Below are 17,471 nucleotides of genomic sequence, written 5' to 3' on the forward strand. Positions count from 1 at the left end.
GAGGGAAAAAAAAATTAGTTGGTAGCCTTATCGCTAAAAAAACATTCAAATATACACTTATATGTAATTAACTCATTTTTAAGGGGGCTATGCATTTTGTTTTGTCCACCCTAAATATCTTATCTAGGCTTCCTAGCTAATTTTCTAGAATAGCACCAAATGAGGATTTCAACTATTTTTAATCATGGAGGATGGCAAATGAGTGTCCTATTCCTACGTACCACTGTGGGTATTACCACGTTTTCTTGTCTGTCTATAGCTCGCAACAGAAATGTATGTATCATTTTGATTTACGATGAATGAAGTTAAAACTCGATCTGGAATTGATTCCAAAAAAAAGAAGAAGAAAGAAACATCGGTCATAACTCATACGAATCAGCTTGTATAACAGATAAATTCAACCTCAGAACATTGGGAAAAGCTAGCTAACTATAGTATTCTTTCGGCTCCGAGAATAGAGGGACGAAAACTAGGGTTTTGGAAACGCACAGAAGCAGTTGTTGCCTGTCCGGCGGCGCCCCAGCATCGACCATAGGTTCAAGCCTCATCGATGAGTGGAGGGTGTTGCCGGACGGGATTGTGGGGGCTTGGGGTTCCAGTTTTTAGTATCCGGTTCGACCTTCTTGGTCGTGTATGATTCTTCGTCCCTCTTAAGCGGCGGTGCAGACGGACAAGATGGATGGTTGGCGATCAACGCAGGCTTGGAACAGGTGGTCAGAGGCTAGATCGTGGCGGCGGTTTGCCATGGATCGTACGACGCTGACTATCTCTCCGGGTTTGGTCGATAGGAGGAGAGTGCAAGGGTGTCGAACTTTCAGGCGGATGGACGAAGCCGGGCGACAAGGCACGGCGAGTTTCTCACTGATTCTCGGTGTGGGCTCATTGAGATCTGGCTTTATGCCTGGATCTGGCCGACAAAAGTTGAGGTTGGTGTGGCTTGCTGCGTGGATGGAGTCTTTCCGGCGGTGCGAGTTCGCTGGAACTGATTTATGGTGGTCTACAAGCGGGTCATCTGAAGAGGAGGAAGATGATTGCAGCGGCTGGTCTATGTCTTTGTTTAAAGTAGTTTTCTTGGTTAGGATTTCGATTAGGGTTTTGGTTAGGTTTTTCTGGTTTTTAGCATGTCCCTACTTTGTTGAGCTAGGGTTGGGTCAAATTGAGGTGCCATGGATGTGGTGTTTTTCCTGGGGACGAATTGGTTTATTGTTAGTTTTGTCTTATAGTGAATGTGCTGACGAGCGATCCTTGCACGTGGTCTGGCATTTTTGGGACACAGTGTGGAAGAGGGCGTTGGTTGTTTTAGCGGTTGTCTATGAGGTGGTATCGATATTCTCTGGATTCTCGGTAGCCCGAGTCGTTGGGCGGTATTGGTGGTTAGGGGTTGGGCCCTTTCGGCTCATGGAAGTCATTTATGGTGACGGACCCGTAACTAGTTTAGGTTTTAGGGAAGAGAGTGAGGAATTCTTGTCCACCACCGGTCATTCCCGTGTTATGTAACTTCGGTTCATTTTAATAAAGGATCTTATTCTAAAAAAAAAAAAAAAACAGATAAATTCAAACTTCCAAAACTAGCGACGATCGATCGACGAGTGAAATTTGAAAAAGATGAGGAGGTAGAATCGTGAAATAAATAGTTAAATACACCGAATATATATGCCAGTTATATCCACAACCTAGGCCAGTCCATGGTGGGCATTTAACCATAAGTATTAGGCCTTTTGGGCTCTTTAAACTCCCAGTTTCTGCTCTAGGATTCGAAAACCATAAACCCTAGAGTCTGGTGTTAAGGGCTTTTCGGGGGTTTGTAAACGAAGTCCCTTGTTTGGTCCCTCTTTTCTTTCTTCCCAAGTATGGAAACTGGATATTAATTCCCAGACCCCGCGTCCTGCACAACAAAATCCTTACGAAATCGGCGTCGGTACCATTGCCTCCAAGCCTGTATGATGATCTTAGTAAGCCTTTATTTGGGGACACACGCATCCGAATAAGCAAGACCAAGAAAGACATGGGAATCTCACAGGAATGAATGAGTCACACGTCTAGCACAAACTAACCCACAAGCGGAAGCGGAAGCTGAATCAGTTGCAGGCTGCTCTGAAAAAAAGACCCCTTTTTTTGGGCTCATGGCGGCTAGAAAGCTTGTTCGAGATTTGTTCCTCCACAGACAACCCCTTCTTCTTCTTCAGTCTCAACAACAGGTATGGTCCTCTGAACAAGTTGCCAATCAAAGATTGAAACTTTCGGCTGTTTTATCATGTTATTTTGGATTTGACGTGGTTTTTGGCGGGTTGGGTTTTGCTGAGATAGGTTTCAGGCACGAAAATTCGATTGCTTTCTGCAAATGGGTATTGGGGAAATCGTCGATTCAGTGTCTTCAATGAGTTTTCCAAGCAGGTCAAGGAGGAAACCAATAAGTACTTCTCATTCTCTCTCTCACTCTATTCTACATTTGTAATATTCATTTGGGTGTATGTATTTAGTTGAGCTAAACAGTATATTATGGCAAATTAGATTGGACAAATATACCGGGCAGTCTAAAGTCTTGAACTTTTTTGGGTAAAATATGATATTTTGATTGGTTTACTTGTTAAGATTGGGTTGGTTTGCAAGTTGGAACACGTTATTGGTAATAGCTAGAGTCCCCAGTCGATTGTGAAGTAAAGTTTGTGAATTTGCCTGTTTGTTTCTCGAACTTCAGACCTGTGCGGGATTGTTTTTCTGATCATGAAGTTTATAACTTTTGGTGATCACGATATGTTCGCATACTGATTACAACATTAAACTCAGTATCGTTTCTGTGGCTGCAGGAGTCAACAATTTAAAAAGACGGTCGAGGAACTGAAGGAGCAAGTGGAAGAGCTCAAGGGGGTGAAAGAAGATCTGAAAGTTAGGTAATTATGTGATATAATGACTTAATGCCATAAGAAATGTTAAAATTTTTAGTTATAGGCTGAGACATACCCTTGTATGTCAAGGCTGGTGGGCACTAGCCATGGCGGCTCTGAGATGATGAAATCGCGAATGCAGAACGAAGCAGACAACGGAGCAGCTGTACAAGCACGTGGATGGTGTTTGGACAGAGGCTGAAGCAGCAGCAAAGAAGGTATCATTTCATAAAACTCTAAAATCTGCAGTGCTGCGTATACGTAGAAATCTGAGTGTGTGTGCGTTTGTGGACATAGGACTTTGTTAGAGGCTCTTTCTTGGATCTGTGTGTGTAACAATTGTGAGGCCCTTCTTATATATTTAAAGAAAAAAAAAAAAAAAACTCTTGCAATGGCTCCAATTTTCTAGACAAACATGTGTTTTTTGGTTATAATTTAGATTTATGTGCAGTTGTGTGGCTGCATTCTTCTGCTATGCACCAGTTGTTATTGCCACTTCGGCAATCGGTCATAATTTATTATCATAAGATCTTGCATCTGTTCTGATAATTATGTTTTCATTTGACAATTATGTGAACAGGTCTCTGCAAATGTAAAAGAGAAAATCTCGGCTGCCACAGAAGAGGTCTGCTTGTTTGTTTTAATTTTTACCTTTTACATACTTTGATTGGTTGATACATTTCTGTCTATCTTTGTTTGTCCAATTTAGGTCAAAGGATCTTTTGGAATTGGGAAAGAGCAGGCTTCAGGGCCTTCTGGTGCTTCAGCTGATCATGTTGCTGATGAAAAAGATGGAAGCAAGGCCTCGTCCACTGAAGATAAACACCAGCACTCAGGGTCTAGTGATACTGCAGAAACATTATTTGGAAAATTTAGGTCAAGGGTTTCTTCATCAAATGTTTCCTCTGTCTTTCATAGATTCAAGGAAGCAAAGTTTGTTGACATGGCCAAAAAAGGATATGAGATTGTAAAGGATGAGTTAAATGGTAGTCCAAGTAAGAAAAAGCATCTAGGGTTTGACCCTTCTTCTATCCCACGAGTTGAAAGAAGTGCAACAAGCGACATTTCTATTGTACCCACCAAACAATCTCGTTGGAGCAAAAAGTGGGAGTCTTTCAGAATGAAGGTTAGTTTTTAATTTTTTATGCATACACGAAGTATCATGAAGAAGTTCTATCTATTTGCCTCTTCTTATACGTGAAATAATTTTATTTCTCTCTTACATAGATGCAAGGGAATCCTCTATTCAAGCGTATCAGTGGGATAAGTGAACCTGTTAAAATAAAAAGCGAAGAGGTATATAGTTGCAATCCAAATGTTCTTTTTCATCTTTAAATTCTAGTTTTTTCTTCATTTTGGTGAGAAGATGACAATTATCTTGTATCATTTACTGTTTCTATTTTTTGTAATACGACGCTGTTATGGATGCCATCATTTGTATTAAAGCGGGTAGGAAGGCATAATTACATGCTGTGTGTAAGAGAGAAATAGTTAAGAACTGCTTCAGATTGTTGTGATCTTGGCTTTCAGTTGTCCCTAATAGTTTTGTGTATACTACATCTCTTGGTTTACTGCATCATTTGTCCTTGTTGGGGTTGGCAGATCATTGATGACATGAAGGAACGCTGGGAAACTACTGATAGCCCATTAGTTCACAAAATTCAGGAGTACGCTTCTAAACCTTGGTTACTTGTTCTGCTCATTACTTATGAATTTGTTTCACCCTAAAGAGGTATTTGCAAAATATTTGAGTGCTTAATTTAGCCATCCTGTCTTTTACAGTATCAATGAAGCTATTTTTCAAGAAACAAATGCTGCAGCATCAATCAAGGAGATCCATGCCCGAGATCCGTATGATCATAGTGCCATTTCCCTTGTCATATTTATCTTATACTAAAATTACTTTATTAATTTCTTTTCCCATTGTAATGTTTTGGATGGATTAGATCTTTCTCTTTACCAGATTTTGTGGTAGAAGTTCAGAATGCGGTCAAACCTGTGTTAAATGCTTACATGAAGGTTAGAAATGGTCAATTTGTGGCACTTCACTTTTTTATTTTTCTCTCATGGTTTAATCTTCATCACAATGATAGAGTTTCTCTCCTTCATTGGAATAACAAAAACATTGTATCAACAGGGAGATATTGAAACATTGAAGAAGTACTGTGCTAATGAGGTGATTGAGCGGTGTAAAGCCGAGCGTCAGGCTTTTCAAAGCCATGGCATCTTTTTTGATAACAAGGTAGGAAATTTTGCTTCTCCCCTGAAGATATTAGTATTTCCATGACAAATTTTGTTGCATTCAGTATTGACAAAATTATAAGAAGAACCCATGTTTATTGTTTTGTCTTTCAGTGTTGATCATATAACATTGATATTTGAGTCTGAAGGCTAGCCTTCGATAAAAGAATGAGAAGTAGAGTTAGAGGTATTAACTTAGGGAGTTGATATTCGATATGTTACAATAGAAATATTGCTATCCATATGTCTCTGCTGAAGCTAAACTATGAATAATAGTTAATCAATGTGTGTGATTTGGTAGGGGACTTAACTAAGCTCCTTTCCAATTTGACACACTTTGATATGGTAGCCATATCATTTTATATCATGCTGTTTGCATGATGTGGAGAGCTGATTAAGGTTACTAAATAACAGTTTTGCATGTTCTACTTAGTTGATTAAGGTTAAGGAGCAGATTTTGTCTACCTTCTGTTTTTCTTTGGTTGAAATGAGTGAGGGAAGCCTCTTCATGTTATGCTGTTTTTGGCATGGATATATCATCATCATGTTGCTAATAGATGGTTGCCTTTTGGGAGTGCAGATTCTACATATATCTGAGGTGGATGTAAAAGAAACCAAACTGTTGGGAGACTCTCCGATAATCATTGTAACGGTAGGTATTTTCTCTTTTTTTCCTCAATTGCAACTGTTGTACAGAAGCTGATAGTCTGATAGTGACGACTCTTTCCACAAACTTGTTGCAGTTCAAAACACAGCAAGTCTATTGTGTACGTGATAAAAATGGTGCAATAACAGAAGGCAGCCAGGTAAAAAACAATATTCATATATCTAAATGTGCTATTTTTCCTTACTTTGAGCAATGGTGAAATGTCTAAAAGCAAGCCCCAGAATGAATCTGAATCTTCAGTCTATCCCTTTGTTGGTGAAGACGTTTGACGATTTGGTTCAATCTCTATTGAGAACAGTAAAGTTATATAACGTCCTAAAGGATATAGTTTGGGTTTAGTTAGTGAGTTTGACCTTAAGTGCTTCTGCGTGGGTGGATCTTTGAACCATTCTTCTCTGTAAAAACATGTACTCTTTCTTCATTATCCTACTTATTAAAAAATTTATATGTACTTACCCATGCTTTGTGAAATCGAATTGTTTCATTAGGATACGATCCAAACCGTGTACTACGCCTGGGCCATGCAACCTTGGGATCCTGAAGAACTTCCTGAAGGTGCTCTTTTTCCCATATGGAGAGTGAGAGAGATGCAACAATTTGGAATTCAAGCCCTCATTTAGTTGTTTACATAAACGCTGATCTTAACCGATGGATGTTGTATCATTTTTATTTTCCTGTGCTATCTCAACTTCTCTGGGTTTTGTGGTTCACTGCCAGGAAATTTTGTAGTATATTATTTTAGTATGATCAATTCAATGTAGTTCTTTACAGAGAGCATAAGTAAATCTAAATTCCTCCAAATTTCATTTTTGGGAGTGACAGATTTCATTCTGAACAAATAAATATTATCAATACAAATTCTTTGTTACTGCATACTGTGGATCACTTTATTTCATTCTGTTGCTCCATTGCAGGCCTTTGTTGTTCTCTTTTATTCTTTTCTTTGTGGGTTGGGAAGAATGGAAACTTGGTTTTCATATTTTCTATATGAAACGGAACAATCTATCTCCTTTTCTTGCTATGTTTTTTTTTCCAACCACGCGACTGAAGAATATTTACAAGTTGCAGGAAAGGAAAATTAGATGCAGTGTACAATTGTACTGCACTAAAACAACTTTGGAGAATAGACAATAAGAAAGTAAAAACATCCATTCCCATCATCATATCATGAGGTAATTGGTTGAGGTTCTGAAACGTTATTTAGGAAATGCTCCTACTGAATAACTTATCCTTGGATTTTTTTTTTTCCGATTTTCTTTCTTTTTTGACCTGGAAAGAAATGATCGAACTAGTTCCTATAGGATCATGACATTTTGCTTAGCACCCATATCGAAAAAATACACACATCTCAGCAAAATGATTTCATTTTTTCATGAAATTTGAGACCATGGGGTTGATATTGGATTTGAGAATCGAATCAAGTACATGTACAAGCTGAGATTCTAGAATCATGCTGCTTTTTGTTCTCTCATTTTCTGTAAAGTCAAGCGCATGGCTTAAGAAGTAGGCTACTAATTCATGTAAAACGAATCCAAAATCCAAAAGCTGAAGGAATATAATCTACCAGCTTACCCTACTATAAAAGATGCATCATGTCTCGGTTGAGGTAGGCTTCCACCAGCCAGAAAGGCTTGGAAGAGCTTCACTTCTAAACTACACAGCAAGCTCCACAACCGCAAAGCCATAAACAAATCCAGATATCAAGTCAAGCCCTCCACTACAATCTCTATTCGAGTTCAATCCTACAAGTTTCTTCAGCTATGCTTGAAGCGCAAACCATGTTTTCGCAAGAATTGTCGTAGCCTGCTTTAAAACAGGCATGCACATATTTATGTTGATAAACTTTTTAAAGAGCCCGCTGTCTCCGAGCTAGTTGCCGAGCGTTGTCTCCACTAGCAAAGTGTGTGATCAAGCCTATTGCTGATCGCTCTGTACCGGAAGCAAGCAAGCAATCTCAATCTGCAGCTACTGAGAACTATATTTTGTTCAAGTTAGTTTGCATCACAAAGAAGAGGTTTCCATGGCAATTACTTGGTCTTAGCCAAAACATTGTGATAAAAGACATTTGAAGATTTAACCTCTGCTTGATCACCAACATTAATGAGAAGAAATTAACTCAAGAAGAAATTATGTTTATGCCTAGAGAAAAGTAACCAAAGTCTACTAGTTGATCTAGGTTTAAAAGCTCAGGACATGCAACTTGTCTCTTCTGCATCTCAGTCAAAACTCCTGTATTACCAGTCACTGCCTTAGACTGAAGATTAAGTACATAAAACTTCCTTGAATCCTTGAAACATTCATCAGCCATCATCATTCATCATCATTGCAAGCTGATTAAATAAAAGTGATCAGTACACTAACTTTATGATCCGAGTGGAATGACATTTTGAAATTCAATTTAAACAGGTAATGTAAGAAAACATCTAGAGATCAACCTTGAGTAAGCATTTTCAAGTCGAATAGAACAAAAGAGAGGTGACAGAAGAACAGTAAAGAGGGGAACAGAAAGACATCATTAACTAAGAGAATTCTTGATAATCTTAACTTTAAACAACAGGTCTCTCTTAAAAGTAATAACAATTCATGATTCACTCATATCCAATAAAACCCTTAAAAGCTTCAACCACAAAAAAAGATTGCCACTTGTTTTATTAAAGAATTCAATATATCAGATGAACAACGTAAAGAGTTTTTTAAGAACAAGAATTACAGATTTACTAAAGAACAGAAATGTTCTGAAATACGTTAGGATGATAGCACCCCTACAAATGTAAAAGCTTGAAAGTTAAAAAATCAATGTCACTCCAACTTTGCTTCTTGATCTTCATCTATAGCCTACAACAATAAAAGAGGTTCTTTTGTACGTTTTCACTAAAAAAAACAGAGAGAAGGAATTTTATGTTATATACATAGTTAATTGGGTTTCGAAATTGGGTTCAAGCCTTCCTACAGAAAACCACACATTGGAAAGGACTTGTCATTCCTAACCCTTGTCCTCATGAAACAAAAGAAAGGAATGCTTAGTTTACTGTTGCACCAAAAAGTCTACTTTGACAGTAGAATTGGAACTCCAAACAATGCGGCATTCGCCAGGGAACAAAACAAACATAACAAAACTTGAGTAAAGGAAATCACCTTCTGGAAGCCAACCATAACTGCGGCGAGTGATGGAAAGCATGCAAGTCATCAAAGCCGAAGCTGTGGCAGTGTGGTAGGGCAGCATCGACTCCACACAGAAGCTCAATTCAACACGACACCTACAGCAGCAACCACAAATCACATCCTTTGAATGCTAATACAAAACATACTCTAATCTACTTGGTTACCTGAAAGCGGGAGATGATGTACGTTGCTTGGCTCCTACGCGAAACGGTGAGCGAGCAGCTTTCGCTTCAGTGGCGAACCGCGCCGCTGAGGCGCATGACCGGAAAATGGATCTGCCGGCGGTTGAGGTGGCCATTCGGAGGGTTTTAGGTATTCAAGTAGTATTCAGAGACTTTGATGTGGCTAAACACGTACCCACAGCCCTAAACCTTGGGCTTTACGTTATTAAAAAAAAAAAAAAACCTTGGGCTTTACGAGGGTGTGTTCGGTCCAAGGCCAGTGCCAATTACGGCGACGGGAAAGTTGAGGTCGAAAGAGCAAGGGACATAGGTGAGGATGTGTGGATTAGTTGTGCAATATTGGTTGACAGGGTCAATCCCAATTAGCACTGAAAATTTGAGGGACAAAGAAGCTTTGGCATATCCAAGTGCAAGTGCAAATGCTGCAAAGAGAGACCACGATTTCGGCTTTCTTGGTCCTTTTCTATTTGCAGCTTTGGTTGTTCTTCTTGGATTTGGTTTGATTCACGGATCTAGCTCTTGCTGGTTTGAGATGGTTCCCATTATTTCCAATGGTTGAGTGCAGGTTTTCACTTGCTGGGGTTTTTAACTTTTTGTCGTATTGATCATCATATCTGGTTGGTTGCAGATTTTTCACCCTTTGGCCACGTTTGGCATCCAGGTAAGGAATGGATTACAATAAGATTGGATTTGTATTAATGTTTTCATGTGTTTGGTATAAGAGGATTAGAGCTGGAATAGATAAGTACAAGAACCCAATGTACATTGGATTCGGACTTCTCGATCAACCCGATTAGGATAATGGTTTTGTGTTCGATTTCGGGTTCGCGGCGGAGATGCAGACAATGATTAATTGTTTGAAGAAGGATAGTGGTCAATTGGTCAATATCCATCCTTGAAGTTAGTTATAAACGATCCTGAACTGCTGTGCATATCCCACCTCTCCAACAGGAGTTGATATTCCTACGTACCCTGACAAGATTTAAATTTCCAATCCTAGACTAATCTGAACCCACCAAACACCATTTCATTTTTGGGAGTGACAGATTTCATTATGAACAAATAAAAGAATACAAAATTCTTTTGTTACTGCATACCGCGGATCACTTTCTTTCATTCTCTCAGATGAAATTTTTTTTTTCCCCTTCATTTCTAGGATAGAAAGAATGGCTTGGTTTTCATATCTTCTGTAAGAAATGGAACAATCGATCTATCTCCGTTTCTTGCCGTGCTTTTTTCCAACTACCCGACTGAATAATATTTACAAGTTGCAGGAAAGGAAATTAGATGCCGTGTGTACTGCTCTGAAACAATTTTGGTGAATAGACAATATGAAAGTACAAAGCATCCATTCCTATCATCATATCATCAGGTAATTGGTTGAGGTATACGTTCTGAAACTTAATTTATGAGATGCTCTTATACTGATCTTATCCTTGGATTTTTTTTTTTCCAATTTTCTTTACCCATACAGAAAGAAAAATACATACACATATCTCAGCAAAATGATTAATGATGTGCCCAATACTATTTAGTCTAGTGGCATAAGTCTCCCATTTATAAGTGGGAGGTTGTGAGTTTAACTCACAAAACTAGTTGTTGTATATGAATTATTTATTTGATTAAAAAAAAAATGATTGATGATGCGTATTTTTCATGAAATTTGTGGTCATGGGGTTGATATTGGATTTGAGAATCGAATCAAGTACATGTACACGCTGAGATTTGTGGCCATGGGATTCTCTCATTTTCTGTAAAGTGAAGCGCGTGGCTTAAGAAGTAAGCTACTACTAATCCGTGTAAAATCCAAAAGCTGAAGGAATATAATCTAGCAGCTTAATTACCTTACTTAAAAGGAGCACCCAAGTGACCCAACACAACCTCTCCGCATCTCATTCATGTCTTGCTTGAGGCTGAGGCTTCCACCAGCCAGAAAGGCTTGGAAGAGCTTCACTTCCAAACTACACAGCAAGCTCCATAAACGCAAAGCCATCAACAAATCCAGAAATCGAGTCAAGCCCTCCACTACAATCTCTATTCGAGTTCGACCCTACAAGTTTCTTCAGCTACGCTTGCAGCGCAAACCACGCTTTTCGCTGCGCTTTAGCCAGAATTGTCGTAGCCTGCTTCAAAACAGGCATGCACATGTTTATGTGGACAAGCTCTTTAAAGAGCCTGCTGTCTCCGAGCTAGTTGCTGAGCGTTGTCAACAGCAGAAAACTCCACCAGCAAAGTGTGTGATCAAGACTATTGAGGATCGCTCTGTACCAGAAGCAAGCAAGCAATCTCAATCTGCAGTTGGTGAGAATAGCGAGTCTGAAGGAGTAACCAGTGCTGCAGATGATATGTGGGAGTCACTGGGATTTGCCTCCCCCCAGATGGATGGAATTGATGAAAGAGCCGAGGAGTTTATAGCTCGGTTCAGGGCAGAAATGAAGGATCAGGAGACGTTGGCCCGTCGCCATTTGTAGTAAAAAGTTTGTAATGAAGAACAGCTTTGAATAAATACAGTAGATTCTGTACAGGGTGTCAATTCGACTTGCAAAATATAGATCGTGTGAATCCCAAAAGTAGGATTTGATAGCTAAATTTATAAGCTATTGATTTTCCTTATTCTCCTGCAAATATGTCAATTGTAATATAGGGAAATAAGGGTCTCCCGCAGAGGATTAAATTAAACTAAAAGCTTCAACAAAAGTCACAAAACGTGACTGCAGTTCCTACTGAACAGCAGTCGAAAAATAAACTAAAATCCTAACCAAAACAACCCAGAAAAATATGAAAATTTACAGAGACGTAGTAGACACACAAGGCGTCCAGCACAAAAAATTTGGGAATTTTTGGAGTTCATTTACTATGAAAGTAAAATACGTCAAAACAGAGAACAGAAGGAGAAACGAAACTGAGACAGATTTGAGATTGGTTGATATCAAGATGATGAAACTAGCTAGGAAGGAAGTATCCACCCCCAACAATCACACACAATACACTTTGTCCAATTTACTACCAATTAACTTAGTTGAAGACACTCAGATTGGCTCGGTACGCTTGAACACAACCTATTACTCTTTCTTACTTTGTACGCTAGGCAGGAAGTGCTCTACACCTAGACTATTCCCAAGCAATGCAACCTAAAGGTACGTTTATTAGATTAAACATGCAGAGATCATTAAGTTTGAAAAGAGTTTGAGCAATCTCTAGGCATCGCAATTAACTTAGAGCCTTGCTAAACCTAGGGTTTTGTTTACTTGCTAGTGAAAACTACCAATTACTTCTCTAGACAATTTGAGGAATCCAGCTATTGATCCAGGCATCAAACAATCAAAGTATTAGAACCCTATCATGCATACTAAGTAGGCCTCCAAAGCACACAAACATAGAATTCATCAATGAGAAATCGGTAAACAAAACCTCAACTATATTAATTGGAAAACAAATTGAATGTCAAAGCATGTTATGGATCATGTCTAGGGGCTTCAACTACCACCTAACTACTGGAAATTTAGTTACACATAATTGGAATCAAAAACACAAAATAATGAAAAGGGAGGAAGAAGAAGAAGAGAGAGCTGCTGCAGATTGATCTCCTTTTATATGCTTAGAGGTTAGGAAATCCAAAACCTAAAAGAATTAGGGTTCACGTGCATAGGTGGAGTTTTCCTATTGGCGTTTGAACTTGATGACTCGTTCCAACCATTCACATCATGCCATTTGTCCATCATAAGTCGGAATATGAAGCACAAACTCGTCCTCGGGCTTCTTGGTGTGATTTGGGCCTCGAAACATAAATTCCCGTCCAACCTCAGATTCACGCGCAGCCTGACCTCTTTGTACTAAATCGGCCATAACTTCCTTTAGAAAAATGATATTGACAAGCCGTAAAAAAGATTCGGAAACTAGACATCCGAGGCTACCCATCAATATAAAGATCATTCTCTGGATCGTTCTGAGCTGGTCTCAGTGCTCTGTCGAAGTTAACTGATCTGCACAGGCAGATTTCCCGATTTTGCTTTTCAATCCCTCTTTTACTTCTTTTCTTCTTCTTTACTCTAAGATACCTATAAAACAAATAAACAAAGTAAATAACTAGAAAATACACTAAACTAACAAAGAAAGTATGGAGATTAATGCTATTAACATCGCATAAATATGCTCTTAGGATTATGGGATTTCATGTACAAAATGAGGTTCTTAAATTTAAGTTGGGAACTACGTGCCCAGTTTACAGTTTGAAAGGGCTCTTCATGTTGACACATTAGAATAACCCAACACCAGAAGAAAAAGCTCTTGCACTTTTGCTTTCAACAATTTATTCATAACAAACATAGTCCTTGGCAGGACCAGAACCAGGAACGTAATACTTCAATTCAAAGTAATTATATTACATAACTTGTTTCATGCCACTAAAAAAAAGTTAAACAACAATTGAAGGGAGTGAATGACAGCCTACCACCATTCAATCTTTGACAGCAACATAACTGCCAATTCCCCAGCATTTAGCTTAACAGTAATCAGACCTCACACTTAGATTAGCTTAAGAAATCACATTCAGATTCGCATACAAAGATGGCTCCTGCTAAGTATACTTTGCCACAACTGATCCAAGAATGATCTGACCAAAATGACCCGATCTGATTCATGTAGGAGTTCAACTTCACCACAATTATAATATGACCCGATCTGAATTCAGTTGAGAAACTCCTTCATTGGATCATCATGGTGAACTTTCTTCATCCTGTAAGCCTCCATATCCTCTGCAGTAACCTCATCGTTCCATCTGACATTGTATTTGCGTTTTCTCTCATCTCTCTCTTCTTTCCTTCTTGCATCCTCTTTTTTAAGAGCTTCAGCAAGTAGTTTCTCATCTAAAACCAAATCTTCTGGGATGTCAGTTCCCCAAGTAGCAGGTCTTTTCTCCTCTGCAGGAGGAGGCATTTCTCCAGCAGCCTCTTTACGAGCAATATTGGCCTTCATCAGATCTGATGCAGCCTCAGCAGCCTCTATTCCAGCAGCACCTGTGCAGTAGCTGTTTCGAGTTAACTGCTGACAACACCTGTATCCCCATTGATGATCCTTCCACCATGAACCCCATACGCAGGTGTGGTTGTTGACATAGACATCTTCTTCATACTTGCTTCTGGGAAGTGTGGTTTCCTATATCAGTCAAGACAGATTGATCAGACACCTATTATAATCGACTCTTTGAAAGCTTGATTAGTGCTCCTTGAGTTCCAAAACAAGGCAGACAAAAACTAGGTTGCAAAACGAAAGGCCACATATAGCATCATAAATAAAAAGTTGATGCAAATTATTTACCTGTCCTTTGATAATCCTGCCAGCACGATCATATTCAACTTCTCTTTCACTCTGTCCCAGTAGAAGCTCCCTAGGAATTGCTTCTTCACTAGCTGCATTGCCATACTTCTCTAGAATGGTGTCCTTTGTGTGCGACTTCAAATTCTCCTTAATTACTTTATAGTTCTTATAAAGTAATTCAGCCTGGGACGGGGCTGCTTGCATGTGAATGTCTTGGCCTTTGTCAAATGCTTCCCAAGCATGGATATTCAGCTGCTTGAATTCCATAGCTTGACCACTATTTCTATATCTGTTATCACCCTATAATACAGAAACCAGAAAATCCAGATCAGTAACACATAAAGTACTAAAGAAACAACCATACATATGCAGATAACTGTCTGAGCCACTTACCGCGTAAAATTTCTCATTTGGATCAGCATCTGGAAGAGGATCCTCACGCATGGATCGGGTTTTGGGATCATAATGTGCAGAGTTGACGTCAAGGTTTAGAAGATATTTTGCTGTATCCTCACGAATACGCAAATTCCTGTAGACAAATATATATGAATAACGTTTACATATGACACCAAGTCCCAAGAGAGAACAATTCTAGCATTACTATACAGAAACCAGCACATAAAAACATTCTCACATAACATTTGCAGTTACATGTTCACATAATAACACCCATTTTACACATGACGACAATAAAACATCACATAAAACAAAGCTGTTACCTGACAGTTCCTGTGCTCCCACCACCTGTTGTACGAACACGCTTCTCAACCTTTGCAAAGTCCATTTGTTTGCTCTCATCAACCTTGGCTTCATCCACCCTCAGATCATCCTCATCCTCAGCCTCCTCTTCATCCTCTTCACTAACCCCATCCTCACCATTTTGGTTATTATTTTTTCCCTCCAATTTTTTCAGTTGTTGTTCTTTTAAGAATTTCCTTCGTGCTTCATCTCTTGATTCATATCTCTCAATGACTAGGGCATAGGATGATGCATCATATCCATTCCAGCGGTCCCGTTTTCCATCATAGTCGAGCTCAAAAGTCTCTACCTTCTCATCAGGAGCAATGTGCTTGTTTGTATACTTTGCTCCCACTTTCCTGGGTCTTTCCATACAAGACTTGATATCATGTGACATGGCTCCACAACTGCAGAATTAGACATTCAGAGTTTAATCTCCAGTTCATGATATACGATGATGAGGAAAGAAAAACCTCACTCTAGTATGGATAAGGGATGCATCTTCATTCCCAAGGATGGTCAAAACAACACAAGTCACCAAAATGTTCCATCCATTAAATACATATGCATTATCTAAATAGAGTCAGGATGGAACCAAAAGACACAGATACATACAGATACACCTTTACTATATAGATCGGTACATACATATATATATATATATATATATAGAGAGAGAGAGAGAGAGAGAGAGAGAGAGACTTACTTCTGACATGCACCCTTCCTATATTTATCAGCCTGGCCTATCTTTGCACCTCTGTCGTACCACGATTTTGTGTAATTCGGATCTGATTTCCATTTCCTTTGATGTTTCAAGCTCTGGATCAAACCACAAACAAAAAGCCAGAACAAAACAACATGTATCAGTATCAGAACTCATACCTCACACCGAGACTTGTTTATCATAACCATCAAGTTCGTACAAAAGAAAATGAACAACTTACAGGTCTTTCGGCATTGAGATACCAAGGTGCAGATGACATATACTGAGGAATATGAGGATTGATCTCCTTTCCATCCTCATCGAGTTCAGCTGGTGCGAGCCCAGCCTTACGGGCTTCTTCCAATTCAATTTGCTTACGATGATCTTCCCTAGATTTGAATGCCACTACAACACCAACAGCAATGAATACATCAAAACTATGAACTTGTATTCCCTTTATTCCTCTACTCATACAGTTTAAGCCTTTTGATTTCGGCTCGAGTATTAGACTCATGATTTGAACTCCAAAAACCAACTCTCAACTAAATTGAATATTGTAATAGTAAGACCCCATCGAATCTCAACTTTCTGGGAAAAATTCTAAATTATCAATTCAGGTCCTGAAAACCCTAAAATCCTGAACCAATCCCAATTTCAACCGACACAGATAAAAAGCCCAAATCGCCAATCTAAACAAGTAATTGATACGATTCAAATTTCCACACCAATCAATTAAATACGAAATCACACAAAGGATGGGTCTTTCTTGAAGATTTGATAAATTTTTGAAACTAAAGGGTAATGATATGAGAGATGTGTGAAGGAAGAAGGCAGAGAAAACGAACCTGAAGCAGTCGCCATTTTCGGGTCGCGGTGAAGCTAATCCAAGGAGAATTGTGTAGGCCTGAACAGAAGAAATTGAGAGGTCTTGTGTATTGGGAAGCTTTATATATGTGTCTCTTTTCTCCGCTGCAGATAGGAGCAGCGAGGCGGTTATGTTCCTTTCCAAACGACGCCGTTACACTTTTTTTTTGGTTTTTGTTGGATCGGTGGTGATTAAGATGGCAAGCCATTTGAGTTAAGTTAGCTAGTTAGAACATACCCACCCAGTCAGTATTAGGACTGAGGTCTACAGGGTACCCTAGTCAAGCTATCTCTCATGGCATGCGCACGAACCTAAAGATCCATCAAACCTGCTAGTCATAAACTAGTGGGAGTTAAAACTCGAACGCTAGACATAAGACTTTCAAACTAGGCTGCTCGACCAACTTTATCACACCAGGGGGTTCTTCTCTTTTCTTTTTTAATCCGAATGGTTTAACTTATTATAATTGAGTGTTTATGTTAGTCAATAAAGTTTCATAAACACTTTAGGGAGAAAGATAATAAACAAATGGCAGAGTTTCATTATATAAATACTAGTTTTCTACTCACATGCTCTGCATGTGTAAAATTTTTATAATTATTATATTGAGAAAAAAATTGAAGTTATTTGAGAAAAAAGAAAGTGAGAAGTAGGGATGGCAAAAATCCCCAGAGAGGCGGACCTCCATTGGATACCCGCCCCTGATGGGGGG

The 17,471-nt window shown here is 39.0% G+C and overlaps 4 protein-coding genes across 5 annotated transcripts; 2 read left to right on the plus strand and 2 right to left on the minus strand.

The window, feature by feature from the left end:
* Window positions 1-1,708: 1,708 nt before the first annotated feature.
* LOC112173689 (mitochondrial import inner membrane translocase subunit TIM44-2) lies at window positions 1,709-6,666 on the plus strand. The gene is made up of 14 exons (XM_024311372.2): window positions 1,709-2,198; window positions 2,308-2,414; window positions 2,808-2,891; window positions 3,028-3,103; window positions 3,466-3,510; window positions 3,595-4,011; window positions 4,113-4,181; window positions 4,488-4,552; window positions 4,668-4,736; window positions 4,832-4,904; window positions 5,023-5,127; window positions 5,707-5,778; window positions 5,870-5,932; window positions 6,282-6,666. The coding sequence occupies exons 1-14, from the start codon at window positions 2,124-2,126 to the stop codon at window positions 6,411-6,413; spliced, it is 1,452 nt and encodes a 483-aa protein (XP_024167140.1). The 5' UTR covers window positions 1,709-2,123; the 3' UTR covers window positions 6,414-6,666.
* Window positions 6,667-7,389: 723 nt separating this feature from the next.
* LOC112169375 (protein NUCLEAR FUSION DEFECTIVE 6, mitochondrial-like) lies at window positions 7,390-10,675 on the minus strand. The gene is made up of 3 exons (XM_024306402.2): window positions 9,120-10,675; window positions 8,929-9,050; window positions 7,390-8,123 (listed from the first exon to the last, which is right to left on the minus strand). Exons 1-3 carry the CDS (start codon window positions 9,251-9,253, stop codon window positions 8,104-8,106), a joined length of 276 nt encoding a protein of 91 aa, XP_024162170.1. The 5' UTR covers window positions 9,254-10,675; the 3' UTR covers window positions 7,390-8,103.
* Window positions 10,676-10,978: 303 nt separating this feature from the next.
* LOC112169374 lies at window positions 10,979-11,671 on the plus strand. The gene has a single exon (XM_024306401.2). The coding sequence runs from the start codon at window positions 11,036-11,038 to the stop codon at window positions 11,606-11,608; it is 573 nt and encodes a 190-aa protein (XP_024162169.1). The 5' UTR covers window positions 10,979-11,035; the 3' UTR covers window positions 11,609-11,671.
* Window positions 11,672-13,411: 1,740 nt separating this feature from the next.
* On the minus strand, window positions 13,412-16,896 carry LOC112172120 (pre-mRNA-splicing factor SLU7-A). Of its 2 annotated transcripts, XM_024309312.2 has the most exons (7): window positions 16,740-16,896; window positions 16,136-16,299; window positions 15,898-16,010; window positions 15,173-15,598; window positions 14,847-14,982; window positions 14,454-14,753; window positions 13,412-14,291 (listed from the first exon to the last, which is right to left on the minus strand). In XM_024309312.2, the coding sequence occupies exons 1-7, from the start codon at window positions 16,753-16,755 to the stop codon at window positions 13,824-13,826; spliced, it is 1,623 nt and encodes a 540-aa protein (XP_024165080.1). In that variant the 5' UTR covers window positions 16,756-16,896; the 3' UTR covers window positions 13,412-13,823. The 2 variants fall into 2 exon arrangements, with proteins under 2 accessions (XP_024165080.1, XP_024165078.1); XM_024309310.1 differs by lacking the exon at window positions 16,740-16,896 and having other exon boundaries at window positions 16,136-16,378.
* Window positions 16,897-17,471: the final 575 nt, after the last annotated feature.

This window comes from Rosa chinensis, chromosome 6, assembly GCF_002994745.2.
Source record: "Rosa chinensis cultivar Old Blush chromosome 6, RchiOBHm-V2, whole genome shotgun sequence".
NCBI lineage: Eukaryota > Viridiplantae > Streptophyta > Magnoliopsida > Rosales > Rosaceae > Rosa > Rosa chinensis.

What these genes read in the sequence shown, in the direction of transcription:
- LOC112173689 (XM_024311372.2), top strand. Translation starts at nt 2,124, where the DNA reads ATGGCGGCTAGAAAGCTTGTTCGAGATTTGTTCCTCCACAGACAACCC. An exon ending in AAAGAAGATCTGAAAGTTAG is followed by an intron (nt 2,892 to 3,027) that starts GTAATTATGTGA and finishes TCGCGAATGCAG; the next exon opens with AACGAAGCAGACAACGGAGC. An exon ending in TCTCGGCTGCCACAGAAGAG is followed by an intron (nt 3,511 to 3,594) that starts GTCTGCTTGTTT and finishes TGTCCAATTTAG; the next exon opens with GTCAAAGGATCTTTTGGAAT.
- LOC112169375 (XM_024306402.2), bottom strand. Translation starts at nt 9,253, where the DNA reads ATGGCCACCTCAACCGCCGGCAGATCCATTTTCCGGTCATGCGCCTCA. An exon ending in ACATCATCTCCCGCTTTCAG is followed by an intron (nt 9,051 to 9,119) that starts GTAACCAAGTAG and finishes TTGCTGCTGTAG; the next exon opens with GTGTCGTGTTGAATTGAGCT. An exon ending in TTATGGTTGGCTTCCAGAAG is followed by an intron (nt 8,124 to 8,928) that starts GTGATTTCCTTT and finishes TTATTTAATCAG; the next exon opens with CTTGCAATGATGATGAATGA.
- LOC112169374 (XM_024306401.2), top strand. Translation starts at nt 11,036, where the DNA reads ATGTCTTGCTTGAGGCTGAGGCTTCCACCAGCCAGAAAGGCTTGGAAG.
- LOC112172120 (XM_024309310.1), bottom strand. Translation starts at nt 16,366, where the DNA reads ATGAGTAGAGGAATAAAGGGAATACAAGTTCATAGTTTTGATGTATTC. An exon ending in ATCTCAATGCCGAAAGACCT is followed by an intron (nt 16,011 to 16,135) that starts GTAAGTTGTTCA and finishes GGTTTGATCCAG; the next exon opens with AGCTTGAAACATCAAAGGAA. An exon ending in AGGAAGGGTGCATGTCAGAA is followed by an intron (nt 15,599 to 15,897) that starts GTAAGTCTCTCT and finishes CTAATTCTGCAG; the next exon opens with TTGTGGAGCCATGTCACATG.